Source organism: Gossypium hirsutum, chromosome A07 (assembly GCF_007990345.1).
Source record: "Gossypium hirsutum isolate 1008001.06 chromosome A07, Gossypium_hirsutum_v2.1, whole genome shotgun sequence".
NCBI classification, from domain to species: domain Eukaryota; kingdom Viridiplantae; phylum Streptophyta; class Magnoliopsida; order Malvales; family Malvaceae; genus Gossypium; species Gossypium hirsutum.
The window spans coordinates 33,668,115-33,687,255 of record NC_053430.1 but is presented as its reverse complement, the minus strand read 5'-3'; the positions used below and the strand labels follow the sequence as shown (position 1 = coordinate 33,687,255).

Genomic DNA, 19,141 nt, shown 5'->3' with positions numbered 1-19,141 from the left:
AAAGAGCATCATCACCGAACTCCTCATTTTTTTAAATACATGTGTTTGACTACCCTGCTCCATTATACATTGATAGGGTAAACTACACCAAGTACATTAAATTATTAGTAATTTTATATTTTGATCATTCAACTTAAAAAAATTACAAAATAATTATTAAATTATTTAAAAGTTTTCATTTAAGTTCTCAAACTATTCAAAAATTTTTATTTAAGTCACTGGGTTATTAAGTTTTTTTTTTTTAAGTTCGACTAGCAAGCTCCAAAGATGATTTAACAATTGGTACCATCAGTGAGTAGAAATATATACCTTAGATCTAAATTGATCTGACGGTCAGTGTCAGTGATTGAGAAAAAATTGTTTGGATATTAATTTATATATTTGTGACGATCAAAGCTATTTCATGTAAAAAATTGGATTGTACAAGAAAAAGTGAAAGGAAAACTTTCGATAAGTGCAGGTAGTGCGAACAAAGAAGACTACAATAACAATTTTAACAGCCCAATTACTTAAATGAAAACTTTTGTTGAATTTAATAATCATTTTGTAACTTTTTATAGTTGAATAACCAAAATATAAATTTACTAATAATTTAATAATCTTAAATATAGTTTACCCGTATAAGATTAACATATCCGTATGGAATATACACGTGTATCCGACTGTTAGACACAAATACTAGTAACATAGACTCTCATGTATGGAGAAAATGAAAGAGAATTCTGAAAAGACATCTCAACTCCACACATTAAAGTAGTTTTAATTTGACAATGAAAGCCATGTTTATTAAGGAGTTTCCTTCGTCAGTTCATCAGTGCAATAATTGGCATAAAAAGTAGTGTTATAGTTTCCATTTGTTTCACTCTCGCTACTCAACTCCATCTGGACCATCTCAACATGACAGACACAATGCAAAGGTAGCAATTTCTTTATCGAGGATTTATATTTGCCATAATAACACTGTAACATGACATCAACTACTTTTGTCAGGTATGCAGTTGTCACTGGAGCAAACAAGGGTATTGGACTTGAAATTTGCAAGCAGTTAGCCCAAAATGGGACCATAGTGATATTAACTGCTAGAGATGCGAAAAGAGGTGTTGAGGCTCTTCAAAGTCTGAAACACTCCGGTTTATCGGATCGTCTCGCCTTCCACCAGCTTGATGTGACAAAACCCAAAAGCATTGCTTCTTTGGCAGATTTTATAAAGGAACAATTTGGGAAGTTGGATATCTTGGTATCAATTATCAAAACATATATAACATATTAATAAAACCCTATGGAAAAAAGAAAAAGAGATGTTCTTAAAAACATTGATCTTGTGCAGGTTAACAATGCAGGGATATCAGGTGTAACCTTTTCAATGGCTTCAGGTACTGAGGTAAGTCATCAAAGTTTTTGGGGACATAAAGTATAGCCTGATAGCCTGAGTTTTTTTGTTACACATACAGGAATATTCGAGTAACATATGGAGTAAAGCGACTGAAACTTATGAGTTAGCTGAAGAATGCCTGAAAACAAACTACTATGGCGCTAAAAGAACTACAGAAGCACTTATTCCATTGCTGCAAATATCTGAATCACCGAGGATTGTAAATATTTCCTCATCCATAGTCATGTTAAAGGTAGATATATGAAATATAAAGTACCCTAAAAACCTTGATAATAAACTTCAAAAAGGAACTGATCGACTCAACTTCTTGTAACAGGATATGGTTGGTGAACAGCTCAAAGGAGTATTAACAGGCTTTACAACAGAGGAGAAACTGAGTGACTTGATAAGTGAGTATCTAAAAGATTTTAAGCAAGGTTTACTCGAAACTAAAGGATGGCCAACTTGCCTCTCTGCATATACCGTGTCAAAAGTAGCTATGAATGCCTACACAAGGATTGTGGCAAACAAATACCCAGATTTCTGCATCAACTGTGTTTGCCCTGGCTTTGTTAAAACAGATATAAACCTCAACACGGGTAAGCTAACTGTTGAAGAAGGTGCTGCAACACCAGTTAAGTTAGCAGTGTTGCCTAAAGGTGGCCCTTCTGGTCTGTTTTTCGTAAGGGGTGAACCCGCATCTCCGGACCTTGATGATGGATACATCGGACGATGATAATGCAGTGTCATCATAGATGCAATATATGTAGCTTTCATAATCCAGTCTTCAGTGCAGGTGCAAGTGTATTTTTCTCTGAAAAAAATTGTTGTGTACATTCCTACTCTTATGTGGGTAATTTCGTTACTTCCCTACGTTACATCAGAAAGTTGGATAAGATCAAGTAGTGGTATTTTGTAAACTTCGAATATCTAAAGTGTTAGGACTTTAAATCGTCTAATTATGTATTTTGAAATTGATGAGTACCCATCTTATATTAATTTATTAAATTTGATTCTTATGAAAAAGCTAGGTCAATTATTAGTAAATAAACATAATTTTTACGGATTTGTTAGCATATGAACACTTTCTTTTTAGGTTAATAATTTAATAAATTAAATTAAAACTATATCATCAATTTTTTGGGATTCAGTGCATTTTTTTTTTTGCAATTCGATTTCTTTAAGTTGAATTTCTTCCATAATTCTTCTTTGTCATGTTGCTGCACATAGGAAAAGTTCTAATGAAGAGGGTAAAAGCATGAGAGGGTTGGAAGAAAGAAGTGTTTCTATCAGATAACCGAATATCTAATTAAGTTTGTATATTGTTTACTTTTAAATTGAGTTAAAAGAAAAAAAATGGATTTCTATTTAATTTTTGTAAAAATTTAATTAAAAAAATTGTATGAAATGACTTTATCTTATTGGTGCAACTTTAATTTTTAATTTTTAAGATGATTCTAATATAAGTTACTAGATTTCTTAACCGTGTGAGTAGAAACTCAGAAGGGATAGTTTTGTGTTCGAGAATGATCATTAACTCTCACATACCTTCTCCTTTTGCGGCTGAAGCACTTGCATGTCTCCAGTCGGCGCAAATGGGCCTGGATCTGGGGATCAGGAGCGTGGTGATTGAAGGTGATACCCTTTCGATCATAAAAAACTGCATGCAGACCATGAAGACATATCTATTATTAGTGCCTATATTAAAGATTCAAAGTCGTTGAGTGAAGCTTATGATAGGTGTATTTTTGAACATGCATCGTGGAAAGAAAAAGGTTTGGTACATCTTCTTGCTGCAGAGAGGATTAGAAGAGGGGAGAACACTTATCTGATGGTAGGAGTCCCCTTGTTCGCTGTTGCAGAAGTGGAGAAAGATAAACAATGGCAAGAATCGTCGGACTAACGGTGGAGGGGATGGTTGCTTCAAGTTTGAACGTCTCTGATTTTGTATTTTCTATGGAAGAGGCGATTCGTTTTAAAACCAATTCCTATCCTTTCTTTAAATATTATTATTTCTATCCTTCTTATAATATATACTATAACTTTTTTATAATAATATAAAAGTATGAATTCCACCACACTTCCTGTTGGATTAATTAATCTCAATATACTTTTTTAGAAATTTATTCTTTTTACTTTTTAGATTTATAAATTTAAGTTTAATTATTAACATCATTAAAATTTTTTTTTGTTAATTTCGCTGGTTGGAAATGTGAAAATTTAAAAAAAAATCTCATTTAATAGCCATGGAACAAAAAAAATGACAATAAAATAACTTTAATTTAACAAAGAATTTTAAAAATGTTGGCAATTCTTAACAATTTCCATCTGTTATAAAATAAAGAGAGATGGGGAGAATAAAGAATAAAGAAAATATGAGAGCAACAGACCATGAACTTTATTGATCAAAAGGGATCATTACAATGCTTCATCAAAGTCTCTATTTATAGGGATAAGAAGTACAAAAGAAATAGAGATTTAATTCTAATGACTATTTAAAGTATATCAAAACTTTATTTTTATCATGATGGACATCCACTTAATAAGATATTCATAACACTCCCCCTTGGATGTCCATTGGTAGATAATATGCCTCGTTAAAACCTTATTAGTAAAAACCCTGTGAGATAAAAACCTAATGAGAGAAAAAGAGTACACAATCTATAATACGTATAATATGTTGCCTCATTAAAAACCTTACCAGGAAAACCTAATGGGACAAAACCTTGGTTAAGAGAAAAAGAGTACAACGCGTATTTACTCCCCCTCATGAAAACATCACATACTTTCTCATATTCTACGTATTCAATCTTAAATACTAGTTTTTCAAATAACTATTTGAATGTATTGCTAACCATTTATATAACCATTCTTTTAAAAGTCATGAGTAAGGGAAATTTAGGGAAATATATTTTGATCAGGAGATTCAACAATAATCATAACAAACTTTAATCATGATTCTTTTATAAAAACACAAATAGGTATTTTGGATCATTTTATAATCCTCTTTCAACTACTATTCACTAAGTCAAATTTACCAAATATATTCAAATTATTTTAATTCTTATAAATGAATAATTTCCCGAGAATTTCAATATGCTTCTAGCATTCTAAATCCTTCAAGGATTTTAATATAAACTTTACTATATAGTGATTTATAAAAGGTTGTAACAATATCTAATAGACGCAAGTTAAATCATTTATGAATTGTCAATTTAATAATATATCTAAAGGTTATTGCATCCACCACAAAAGAATATTATATCTTTTCATAATCAATGTCAGGACTTAGCAAAAAAATTCAGATTTTATTCCGCTTTTGCAAAACTACTTTAATTGCACATTTACTGGCTTTATACCTTTAGATATTTAGACTACTGGTCCAAAAACTCCAAAAATTTAATTGTACTTCAGTTGCATCTTTCTACTTTGATCAATTTATTCTAAATCTATATTTCTCAATAGATTTATTTAGGATCCTTCATTTTATTTCATTATAATAATACTGCATGCAAAATCATTGTCAACCACTTTTATTATCCGGTTTCACATTTTCTCGAATTGATATAACTTATTGAGATATCTTATTTTCATTATTTTAAAATTCAGTTTCAATTACCTGAATCTCTTCTGAAGTTTTACTTATTAGTTATGTCTTGGTTCTCTTCTAGAGCACCCGCCTCCACTATATGACCATCTAGAATAATTTTCATATTTGGAACCGATCAATCTATTATTTATCCCAATTGATTGTCCTACTGGGACTTTGAATCAAATTAAAATATTAGATGGTATATAACACTTGGTTATTCTTATTAAGTTTGTAAATACATCTAACAGTTAAATTGTAATGAGTTATCCTTATTGAACTTCTGGTTCAAATTACTCCTACTAACTCATTATAAGTTATTATTTCTCTCCCCCTAATGTTGGGAAAACTGACAACTCATGTCATAATTAAATCTCAAATTAATAGCTCAAAAATATTATAAGGACTCATAAAATTATACATTCCTAATATCTTATTATGAACCATCTTTGTGCGTTGTGGTAGAGCAGTTGGAACATATACCGCACATCCAAAAATTTTAAGATGGGAAATATTTGGCTCTTGACCAAAATTAAATTGTAATGGGGAGTATTTATAATTTATTGGCTTGATGCGTACAACATGTAAATCAATACAATCTCATGTTGAAATAGAAAGTTTTATTCTCATAAGTAATGATTTAGCTATTAGTTGGAGGCATTTGATACACAATTCAACTAAATCATTTTGTGTGTGAACATGAGTTACAGGATGTTCAACTTTTATTCCAATTGACATGCAATAATCATTGAAAACTTGGGATGTAAACTCACAAACATTAGCAAGATGAATTATTTTAACTGCATAATCTGAAATTAATCATTTAAACAAGCAATCTCGCAAACGGCAGGTTGCGAGTTGATAACACATATGTGATTATTTTGTAGATGCATTTAGCAAAATCATATAATATCAAAACTATCCACATGGTGGATGAATGGGCCCATATTTGTTTTAGAAATGCAAGACATTAAATCTCAACTTTAGCTAGTGAGTTAATAATCAATTTTCATTGAGAACAAGCAACATATGAGAATTCTTTTAAATTAAAGAATCTTCTGGTTTTTTAATGGATGTCCATATGATATCTCAATTAATTTTCGCATCATATACGATCTAGGATGGTCAAACTGGTCACGCCAAGTAGTAAACACATTTGTATCCATATATAAGTACTATTGTGACATTTACTACTGAAAATGTCTAAATCAATGTGAAGTTTATAATACCACTAAGTCAATAAATATAATTTGCGAATAATTATATGCAATATTCGCTTCAGGGAATATGCCAAAATCTTCAAATGCCCAAAAATCCATTAATAGCAAACTTTGAGAGTGGATCTTATTTTCCAGGTGTACAATAGGTACATAACCAATGACTTTTCATACATAAGTTTTGTCTCTTACAAGTTCTCATCAGTAATATTTTACCACATAATTTTAATTGAGAACTTATTCTAAATACTGTAGAGTTATACTTACAGTTTTTCAAAAAAACTTGCAACTCTAGGTGCATCCAAACATAATAAGCTTTAGATAGAATTATCACGATATGAGATCCATTACAAATAACTTTAAAAGTAATGCATTAACCATCACAAATTTTGTGCTTTTTAGATAGTGATATATTAACTATTCTGGAGCTTTCAACTAATTTTATACTATCAAATATTGGAATAATATTTGTTTGTTTCAATATCAAATAAGATAAATATTTTCTATCTATAATGATAGAATTCATTCCTACATTTTCATATCCATCCTCAAAGAATATTAACAGAAACAAAATATTTGGGCATACGCCACATATGTGGCCAATAATATTCCGTATCACATTTTGATAACATAAGTTATCTTTACCATTTAAAGAGTTATCTTGAGAACTCTCATTGTTCTCTTATTTATTACATTCATTTTGGGGAATGCAGCAAATCTAGTAGGACAAACTTATAAACATCCCAATAGATTCTTTATTTCATAATTACCATCGCAAACATGCGTGAGATTTCAAATCAAAATCTATCTATGCATGTTGTCATGATTAGTCTCTAATTATAATAAACAATAAATAAAACATAGTAAAATATACCTGAAGATCTTTAACATCATCGTCATCACTAGAAGGTATGAGATAGTTCAAAAATATTCTTGATTTCATATGGATAACGATATCAAATCTTTCACCATCCTTAAGAACAAAAAGTAAAATAAGTTAATCAAAACAATGATAACATATAATGAAAGAAGAATGAAAAATAATAATCAGATATGAAACATTAAATAAAAGAAACTTCCTGTAAAAATTTTGCATCTTGCCGTCAAAGAAATTGAAAATCATAGAGGATAAATTTGATCGTCGATAAAAGGAACTATCACTTTGAGCAAGATCGTGCTGATAACGTGTTATAAAATAAAGAGAGATGGGGAGAATAAAGAACAAAAAAATATGAGAGCAACAAAGAATGAACTTTATTGATCAAAAGGGATCATTACAATGCTTCATCAGAGTCTCTATTTATAGTGATAAAAAGTATAAAAGAAATAGAGATCTAATTCTAATAACTACTTAAAGTAAATCAAAACTTTATATTTATCATGATGGACATCCACTTAATAAGATATTCATAACACCATCAATATTTTAATTATGAGAAGATGACTAACTAATGACATTAAAAATTAAAATACTAAATTATGTCAAAAATTAAATTTGATCATTGTATAATAACTAAAATTGAATTGGCCATTGTTATATAATCTCAAAAAAAAAAAGAAAGAAAGAAAGAGTAAGAGGGTATGTATTTAGACATATGTACATCAACAATTTAATCAGAATGAAGTATTTAGACTAACAATGACATTATAAAAGTTGAGTACCAAATTATGTCAAAGATTAAAGTATAGAGATTAAATTTCAAATTTGAGCATAATATATGAACCAAAACTAAAATTTGATCATTATTATATAATCTAAAAAAAGTAAAAGGTTGTGTATTTAGACATGTGTATGTCAACATTTTAATCCAGATGAAGTATTTAAACTAACTATGATATTATAAAGTAGAAGTAAAATTAAAGTATAAAATTGAATTTAAAAATTTGAACATATTATAAGGACCAAAACTGAAATTGGATCATTCTTTAAAATCTCTTGAAAAAAAATCTTAGTTTGTAGTTTGGGCATGTGTCAATAAGATGAATGAAAAAAAAATTAAAGTATAAAATTTAAATTTAAAATTTGAACATATTATAGGGACCTAAACTGAAATTGGATCATTCATCTAAAATAAAAAAAGAAGAAGCTTTGTTTGTTGTAACACAACTTACCCGACCCGATCGTCGGGTTTGAGCTAGAATATGCCACATTTGTAGCTAGAGCATCTACATTCAAATATAACATAATTTATATAAATTCAAAAATTTATAATCACTAACATGACCATTACATCATTATATCATAACATATAATCTGAACAGAGGTTTATGCAAGCATACAAAAGCTCTTTTAATATCTCAAGACCATTGGAAGACTAAAATGCAAAGTTTCAAAATGTTTTGAGTTGACGTCACTACATCATTGGAATGATGCTGCGACCCCTAAAATAGTAGGCAAGCATCACAACTTGGGGACTAAAATGTAAAATTTCTAAACTTCACCGAGTTGGCGTCGCGGCCACGGGGTGCAATTTCGTGAGATTGAAGACCATGAGTTGGCATCATGATCTCAAACAGAAGACATCATGACAAAGATAATTGATGTCGCGACATCCATGGGATGGTGTCGCAGCTTTTCAAATAGTATACTACGAGTTCATCTGCTTTTTCAACCAGTGTCACGACATCAATATCGACATCCATATAGTTGTGTTGCGACTTGGTTAGTAGACCACTACAACTCATATCCCTTTAAAATTTCAACATAACATCCAACATAGTTTGGCAATTTTTGTGACCTATAATGGAAACCCTCACAAAACATAGGTTCATCTCAATTAATCAATTCGTCATGGCATACCAATTTTTGCAATAATATCATATGCAACATTTGCAACCAATTATTCAAATGGTATACAACTCATGGACAAATCTAAGCTTAGCTAGACCACATATCAAACTTAACATACAATCATGACCATAACCATACATTCAACCTTGACATTCATATTTAGGGAATGACCATTTACATAACCAAAGACCTTATATACATTCCACAATTCTAAGTACCAAGATAAACATGTTTCTACCATCTTGATGATAGTATGTGATCCGTATCCATCCGACTAGGTAAGTGTCACTCTCTGATCTCTTAAGTAGCCGAACTCAAGGAAAAGCCAGGAAGTCGATTGTATAAAGATAGAAATTATTGGACTCTAATAAGATACTTAGAAACTTAAGTGGCTGGTTTGGGAATGATTAGATTCCAATCTTAGTGTGGACAAAATGATTAAGATTTAGTGGTGGAAATGGTCTATGGAGACCATGCCTATGGAGTATATATATGTGCGTGTGCGTAGAAGCTCTGCGTGTTGCAGCCATCGTGTGATTTGGAGTCTAGAAGTAAAGAAACTAGGAACTGGTAAGTTTCTTGATCTCTATGAACTTGTGGATTAAGGGAAGAAGTAGAGTAAAACTCTTAACACTTCTGTGAAATTGTGGATTCTAGGTTTTAAGGTTTGAATGCCTTTAAGATAATTAATAAATGATTCTTATACTTAGCTGCCATGACAAAAGAGGCTCTAGCGTATAGACAAGCTACGTTGATAAGAATAAGGGAATTTAGGTGAGATTCTATACTTCATTTTTGGATGTTGTATGGATGGAAAGAATTTGTGTTAAGTCTAGGATGAGTTTTACAATGTTGTAATATCGTTATTGCTTGAGAATGCTATGTATGTATAAGGTTGTATGGGTAATAGAGCATCGAATGTCTGTCGGTATGCATTAAATAGCCATCTTAACCCAAGTATAAGATTGGTGTGCTCTACGTTATTATGTTTATTATGACGATACTTGTTTGTTAAATTGTGAAATATGACGGGAAATATTGATGGGTTAGACAAAGTTAGGATTGGGAAAAGGGGTAAATTCTGTTAGATAATGCCATATAGTATTGTTGAGTGGAAATCATAATGTGAGAACTTTAGGCCTTGTGGATGGGACACTACGGTGGTCGAACATTAAAGTTAGGATGACAAATGGAGAGATGGGTGGATGAATAGGGGAAAAAGAAATGGAATTTCGATAAGATACTGCCATCCAAGATTGTAGGGAGTAAACTGTGATGCGCGAAGCTCTAGGCCTTGAGGTGGGGAGACACTTCTGTGTCCAAGCATCAAGGTGATACGTGAAATAGGTCCTTCGGAACTGCACCATGACGATGATATTTAGGTTCCATAAAGAATCACTGTGACAACAATCAGCAGACTCTATGGGGTGACACTGCGATGAAGGTAAGGTCCTTCGAGATGACACCTCTAAAGATGTCTAATGTGTAAGAGCATAACTAGGGTATGGAAAATGGAATAGTCAACTGGGACAGTAAACACGGGTAACTTTCACCAGGACTAAATGTGTTATAACGTCCACCAGGACAAAAGATAGGGGAACGTCCGCCAGGACATTTAATATGGGAAAAAAGAGTGGGATACCATAACTCTGCTATGGCATCATAAAAAATCAGTCAGTAAAGTGGACATGAGAATCATAAGGCATAAGATCTTAGCTCGTGGATTGGTAAAGGTTGCCAAGTTGGAATGAACTCTAAGGTTGACAGAACAAGGTGAACCCCCTTACGAGGATTTACCATGTAAATTATGAAGTATTTGCGAGCACAAGGTTACAGATATTAACGAATAATCCTATAATGGAGCATGTACTAGATGAGGGAGCAAAACTTAAGGGTCCATGGATAAAAATAAAACTAGAGGTGACTAAATCCGTCGAGGTCATATGTGGGATAAGTCACTCGTGCCAACAAAAAAGAGAGTCCTCTAAGGATTAACCAAGATAGGCAGTTTGCTAGGAAATAGGGAGGATAAGAATTTGAAAACCAAAGAAGTAAATATCAGCTAACCAATAACTGACATTGAGTCTCCCTATTGGAAAAATTAGATTTGAAAACGGTTTTCTTGCACAGTGGAAAATTAAAATTTTGAAAACTGAACCAGTTTGTGATATTTATAGAAATAACCTTAACCAAATTCGTACCTGTGTTTTTGGCTTAGCGGACGTTTATAATTATTGACTTTCAACAAAACGATCTTCTCTGCTATTCTTGTACCACGAACTACTTCGAGTGTAGGCTTGAACCAATTGAATCAAAACACAGAACTAGAAAAAGTTTTCTCTCCTTTTGGGATGAAAACGAAGATTCTCTCTTTTTTATAGAAACTAGTAGAATTGTTATTTGGGAAAAATATATTTAATAGTTAAGAATTAATTCTCTCTATTTTTTAGCAGAATAACAATCTCTCAAAAATTTTGTAAATAACTCTACCAATATCATCTATTTATAGGAGGAGAAAGTAGAACTCTTGTTGAGTCGTAGTGGTTTATTTCAAATGGAAAAACAACTTCCTACTTAGAATAAGAGAGGGGTGGATGACACACCCTAGTATTCCTCCAAGGGTTGCCACCCCCTTCATATTACATGAGGGTTTATGGACCTCTCTCACATCGGGTCCAATTATGAGTACTTCTTAGGCCTTTTTGACCCAATACTCTATAACGTGATTCAACTCGATCCAATTTTTTTATTTTCCAAAATAAACTTTAATATTTATATATAAAACAATTTTCTCATTTCTACTTTACCCTAACAAAATTTTGACGATTTTACCATCGATAAAATTTTGATGATTTTGCCCCTGGTAAAATTTCGACAAAATATGTTCAATATTTATTTTCATTTTTGGGCTTCGAAATAGTCCAAAAACATAAACTCATTCTTCTGATCATTTTTAAGCAATCTATATAGGATTGGAAATTTCCATTTTTATTTTTGGAAACCTACATCCATTTCCAAATGATTCTATTTCCCTATTTCGGAGGCCATAATCGTTTCTAAATGTTTCTCATTTCTCTTTTTCTATTCATTCTGTTCATTTCTATTCAAAACAAGCAATTCATTTATGGTTTCAACAAACTAACAGAGAGACGATTGGACATATGTAGTTGAGGCTCAAATGATTTATAATTAAGTTTCAAATTTTTTGCCTATTAATTATAAACTCATTTAGTCACAAAGTTATTCCACTATAGTATCATGATTGAGCTCTCCCCAACAACATACCCTCACGAAAACGACTACTTAGTGCTCGTCCAATGACCTTATCGTAAGTGTGTTACCCTTATAGGATATCCTTAATCTCTTTGGGATAAAATTTGTTCTCTCAATATGATCATATTTTATCTCATGGTAACCATTACATCTTTCTTCATGAAAAGTCAACCATTATCAAATAGTGATCAATTCATCCATCATAAAGACGGACGACCTGTGACCACATTTACTTGTCACCAACCATGTAATGCCAATGACAGAAAATCATATACCCATGTTTTGGGTTATGAACTCCACTGTTGTGAATGACACTACATACTACAGAAGCTGTACACCTAACGCACCAGCTTTCGGTTCCTTATCTATTTGAATTTAGGCTTTTACTTACATCAAAGTGTATAAGTCACGTATACATAGCCCGCCATCCACTCAGGATTTAGGTATGCCTCACTATGAATGTTACAAGTGAATAAATCCATAAAAGCATTTAAGATCTATTCTATTTGGGTCATTGTAACACCCCTAACCTATTTCCGTCGCTGAAATAGGGTTACGGAGCATTACCGTATAATCAGGAACATTTAAAATTTAAACCATTCAATAATTTAATCATAACATAAATCATTCATAAACATGCATAATGTCTTTAAATTGAGCCCTCTAGGCCCTAAAAATAACCTAGAAACAATTCGGGACCAATTGGAAACAATTTAGAAAATTTTGGGGAAAAAGTAACAAAATTTGAAAACAGAGGTCACATGGCCGTGTGCCTCACACGGCTGAGACACACGCCCATGTCTCAGGCCTTGTAACCATCGAACTAGGGACACATGACAATGTCCCAACCCGTGTCCTCACCCGTGTAACTCTCTAAGTATGGTCACACGACCGTGTCGCACGCCCGTGTGCCAGGCCGTGTGTTAGGCCATGTAACTCATTGACTTACATACAAAGGAACCCTTAAATGACATACGACTGTATCGCCAGGCCATGTGCCCCACATAGCTGAGTCTCACGCCCGTGTCTCAGGCCGTGCAAACCCAAAATTCACCTAAAATCAAACCATTTCCAAGATCATTTCATGCACAATCATTCAACCCATTTAAGCATACTTTAAAGAAACTTAAGCATCATCAAAACACACATCAAAATGCCAATTTCAATATCCTAATTCAACTAGCCAATATGCCATTCAAAGGTATCACATACAAAAGTCAAACATCATCTACTTATACATGTTCATTTGCCTAATTCCATGCATATGTCATAATAGGTTACCAAATTCGGTTAATTTCATTTTTCGAATTCAAGATTTAATTACATTGTTTTGCCCACTGAAATCCTAGTAAAATGGACTCAGATACGTGAGTGAACTAAACCACATCAAGATAGCTCGTATGAGCTTAAACTAGACCACACCAAGACACCGAAGTGCAAAGCCTATAGGCATCAAATGTTTAAACATTTTCAATTACATCCCCCTACCACACCAAAGTCTCCATAAAGACAAAGAATAGTCAATATTATTTTTAAAAAGAAATTTATTATTTATATTTGTTTTTAAACTCTTCAATATTTTTTGTTTTACATCAATAACTATGTATTATCTTATTATTAACTGATGGTGCATGAGTCTGGCACACTAGTCGTACATAAAATATTCTTCCAAAAATAATTATTTTTAGTTTTTTTAAATTTAAATTTATAGTGGTAAATCTTCAAGAAATAGAAATAATAAAACTTTGAAAGTAAATAAGTGAACCGGTACAGATTGGTTCAACTGAGCTAAAAACCGATTGAATTAAAGTTGAATCGATTTCGAATTGGCCTAACAAATTGGTTCCCAAAGCAACCAATCTGACAAGTTCAAGGCAAATAAAATATTAAAAATAAAAATATTAAAAAAATTCTAAAATTTGGTTCAACTACTTTTTTAACTTAATTTCAAACTGTCTGTACCGGTTCACTAATCAACCAATTTTTAAAAGTTTTAACCTATTTTAGCACTCAACATTTACAATTTTTGGTCAATTTGGTTATTATCGTTTAAAATTATGTAAAAAAATTCATATTAAAAAAAGTAAATTATATATTTTTTAAATATGAAAAACAAGTACTCTTTATAAAATAAAAATGAAAAATATCTTTTTTAAATATATAAAAATTCAATGTTATCTAAATCAAACTAGATTAGGTGGCTCAAGAACTGGCTGGGGTATTGTTCGATGAGAGGTAAAAACCTGGTTGACCTGTGAACTGGTACGAACTTGTCGTACCAAGCTAAAAAAACCAATTGAATGGCAGTTGAACCAATTTTTATAATATTTTATTTTTTATTTAAATATTTTATTTTCTTTGAATTGGTCGTATCGGTTATTCTGGGAACCAATTGATTAGACCAATTCGAATTTAGTTCAACAGATTTTTAGCTCGATTCAATCAATCCATATCGGTTCTCAGGTTAATGGATTTTTTTACCTCTCATCAAACCGATACTCCAACCGATTCTTAGTCTAATTGGTACAGTTAGATAATAATGAATGTTGGAATTTTTATATTTATTTTTTGAATTTTAAGGAGTTTTATTTTTTTCATATTTTTTATTTTTTAAAATTTTTATTTAAAATATGAAAAAATAGTTTTTAAAATTTTTCAAAAAATTTTATAGCTTTTAAATGGTAAGGACCAAATTGGCAAAAATTGTAAATGTTGAGGGCTAAAAAAATTATTTTACGTTTGACACTGTTAACTTTAATGACAAAATTGAATACAGGAGCCTATATTTTTAAACAAAAAAAGTACAAACACTCAATCTTTCAAAATTAAAGTATAAAAACTAAATTTTAAAATTTGAAATAGTACAACGACCTTTGGAATAATTAAAACAAAATAAAAATATCAAAATAAACCGTCTTTCATCTCCCTTCTTGTTTCATTTTTCATTTTCTTTCAATTTAATTCCTCCTACTAAAGGTGAGCGTTCAATCAAGTAGAATTGAATAGAGTGAAAAAAATTCAAGTTAATCGAGTTCACAAGTTCCATTTTATCATCTTAGCTCAGTTTGAAATTTTTTCGAATTGAATAAAATTATTTGAGTTAAATTAAAAAATTAAACATGTCAAATAAAAATATTGTTATAGTAAAATTAATTTCATGTTAGAGTATATAAATTTGAAACCATATATATTTAAAAAAAATTTAAAGCAAAAAGAAGAAGAAAGAAAGAAAGATACTTGAGTATGATAAATTTAAATCATTAATTAGGTTCCCAAATTATTATTTTAGAAAATTTTTAAAATTTTAAATTTTTATATATATTTTAGAATTTTTTAAAAATTGATAATTTTTCTTAAAAATATAAAATTTTAAATTTTTATAAATATTTTGAATTATTAAAATTATTTTGAATTTTTTTTTGAATTTTTTGTTGAGAGAGACTAATTTACTTATTTTCAAAGTTGACAAGGATCAAAAGAGAATTTAAACCAACTTGTTATTTGAATTATTTGAATTGTGAAATTCAACTCAACTCAAACTCAAAACTCGAATAAGTTATTCGAGTTAACTCAAATAAGTCTATTTGATTAACTCGAAATTTGAATTTTTTTTCCCATTTTTTCGAATCGAATTGAGCTTTGCTCACCCCTGCCTCCTACCATTTTCAACTCTCTTAAGCTTTAACTTCCAAATTTTCACCATAGATATTAGTGAAATCACAAGAGTAACTTCATGGCAAGCTAAGTTTTATGTAGAGCTAGCTAGAATACATATTTGAGGAGAGAGAAAAGAGAAGTTAAGGATTCAGAAAGGTTAAGGTAAGGATGATAAGATTTCCTTAAGGGGTTTCATGTTTATTTCATTTAAAATGCATAAAATAGTATGAGATTTTTGTTTTGATATTCAATGTTTGTATATATGTTGTGTTAATGAAGAGAAGGAGAAGAGGAGTTAACATCCAATTGGTGATAAAGGCAAAGAAATAACAAGGAGTGAAGGAAGCAAGAAGAAGGTAGGGGTTCATTCCAAGCAATTTTGTTATAAGAATATCAAGAATTTTACTTTATCTAATTTAAACCCTAAACGAGTGTAGACACTCAATTTTGCCCGGGCCCGGAAATAAGTCCAAAAACAAAAATAATAACCCCCCCCAAAAAAAACAAAGTCCAAAGTTCAATCCAGAATTACAAATATAATTTGGCCCGATCGGAATGGCCCATTACTTGAAAAGATTTAAGGTCCATCTACAAGCTTGACTCATATGGAAATATAATCTTCAATGATATGCAATCTTAGATATGATATGCAATCTTAGATATGATACAATCTTAGATATGATTGCAATCTTAGATATGATATACAATCTTAGAAGATATGATTTTGTAATCTTGGAGATTTAATTTGTAGATATCCTTTAATCTTAACCGTTGATGTAATTGATCTGTACCGTTGGATTTGGGGAGGCTCAACTATAAATAGAGGCCTCTCCTTTCATTGTAAGACACACTGGAGTTTTGGGAAGCAATAAGAATTCTTGAGAGCATTCACTCAAATTTCTCTCCCTCTTACGTTCTTACTCTCTGTGGTTTGTTCTTATTTTATTCTTCGTCTATCTTAGTTTTTCAACCCTTTTTTATTTTAATTTCATCATTTTTCAAATATGTATATAATATTTATTCTATTAATTTTATAGGTTATATATTATAGATTATTTATTTTCCTATATTTTTATATGAAAAATACTTATTATATTATTATTATATCCCTTATCATATTATATTTCGTCATATTCTATTTATATATTTTTATTACATATTATATTTTACTATAAACCAAAATACTTTTCTTTAATATATATTATATTATATTTCCTTATATTACCTTTATTTTATTATAAAGTATATATTATATTATTTTATTAGTTATATACATCTTTAAAGTTTTATAAATAAATGTAATATTAATGTTTAGTACATTTTTATGTATAACTATTATATTTTATAATAGAACTTATATGTAGATATCATTATTTTAAAAAGGGGTTCTCTTTTATCATTTTTATATTATACTTTTAAATGTCTTATTTCTATTTATTTGTATTTTATACATTTTACTTATTTATCTTTGTTTTTTTTATATTTTGATATTGTTTAGTTGATTAAATCCTACATATCATTTATAATGTTATTTTATAATTATTGTTAGAAGTCGTATTTTAGAATTGGCATGTATGTTGGTGTGATTTTAGGCATGTTTATGTTAAATTGTATGCTATGCACCATTTTTTTTTCTTTGTGTCTATTGGTTTATTAAAATGTATATAGAATTATATCTTATAAGTTTATATGCTTACTTATTCATTTTTAATGTATATCCTATATTTTTTTGTATGTATATTTTACTTGTTTTTAATTTGCTATGTTTGTTGTTTAAAATTTGTTTAAATTCATGTTTTTACTTACTTATTATGATAATATGTTATATTGTATGTTATTCCATAATGTAAATATGCTCATTCATGCATCAATTTAAAAAACGAGACTCTAAAGTTTTCAAAAATAAAAAGGTAATGCTTGGTGTTTGGAAACTTCGAGAAAAGTAGTGCCCTAACTTATTGGGTTGCAATTTTTCTCGTTGAGTTCGAATAGTCAAATACCCTTCTAAACTTTTAAAATTTTCAAAATACAAGCAACTATATTGGAATTTCAAAGCGTTGTGTCCTAACTTACTGGATGTGGCGTTTTGACGTTTCGAGATAGGAATTTTCAAAAAGGCTAAATTAGTGCCAAATATCCTAAAAATATGGTGTCCTAACTTATTGGATGAAATATTTTGATTTATTTGATATAAGTGAACCCTAATTTTCAAAACAAAAAATCAAAAATATTAAGAGAGGATTGCATCTTAAAATTTCTAATTTCCGACCTTAAAGACATTTGATAATTAATTAGGTACCAATTATTGGGCGATACGAGGGTGCTAATCCTTCCTCGTACGTAACCGACTCCCGAACCCGTTCTTTTTATTTCGTAGACCAAAACTAATGATTTTAAAACAAAATGTTTTAAAGGTGATCCAATCACACCTAAAAAGATTGGTGGCGACTCCCGTTTTCGTTTTTAAAGTTGATTCCCATTTTCAAAAACTCAATTTAAAAATGGTCTCGACAACAAGAATATGATAATTTTGTTTAATAACATTTATGAGATATATTTGCAGTTGAAAATGATGATGTGTATTTTGAAAATTATTTGAAAGTAAAATGGTATTTCTATAATGAATTGAAAAGTGTATGTATAGTGAAATTAGAGAAAATGACTAAATTGCAAAGAGGGTAAAAGTTAGGTAGGTGAAATAGATATTGATATGAAGTAATTAAGTGAAGTGTTGAATGTTGACAAAATAGATGTTAAGTGAAATTTGATGAATGGTTGATTCTATATGGAGAATGGCTAATTTGTAAAAATAGTAAAATTTGAATTGTCTTCTATGTTAAGAAAATGTAAATAAATTAGATATTTTAAATGCCCAAGTAGACAAAATGAGAACTAGTAGGATATAAATGACATGCCATTAGAAAAATTTCAATGCGCGCAAGTGATTGTGGCCCTATGGTGCAAGTGATAACGGCACTACGTTGCAAGTGTTTGTGGAACTTCAGTGCAAAGTGACATCCGTACATCCGTGCAAATAATAGTGACACTCCGGTGCAAATTACCAACAATTCCGCATATCATATATGTTCTATTGAGTTTACATTTGTGCAATAGAATTACAAGATAAGTGAACTTAAAAATGACATTGGTAAGTAGCTTGTCACTTGTTGAATTGGTACCTTACTATAGTTATTATTGAAACAAATTGTGTATGATGATAGTGATTCATGATAGTTATATAT

The 19,141-nt window shown here is 30.3% G+C and overlaps 1 protein-coding gene across 2 annotated transcripts; it reads left to right on the top strand.

Moving 5' to 3' along the window:
• The first annotated feature begins 230 nt into the window (after nucleotides 1-230).
• Nucleotides 231-2,346, top strand: LOC107952926 ((+)-neomenthol dehydrogenase). 2 transcript variants are annotated; one of them, XM_016888131.2, is made up of 5 exons: nucleotides 232-917; nucleotides 991-1,237; nucleotides 1,328-1,381; nucleotides 1,452-1,625; nucleotides 1,710-2,346. In XM_016888131.2, exons 1-5 carry the CDS (start codon nucleotides 898-900, stop codon nucleotides 2,106-2,108), a joined length of 894 nt encoding a protein of 297 aa, XP_016743620.1. In that variant the 5' UTR covers nucleotides 232-897; the 3' UTR covers nucleotides 2,109-2,346. The 2 variants fall into 2 exon arrangements, with proteins under 2 accessions (XP_040973948.1, XP_016743620.1); XM_041118014.1 differs by having other exon boundaries at nucleotides 231-1,237.
• The last annotated feature ends 16,795 nt before the right edge of the window (nucleotides 2,347-19,141 follow it).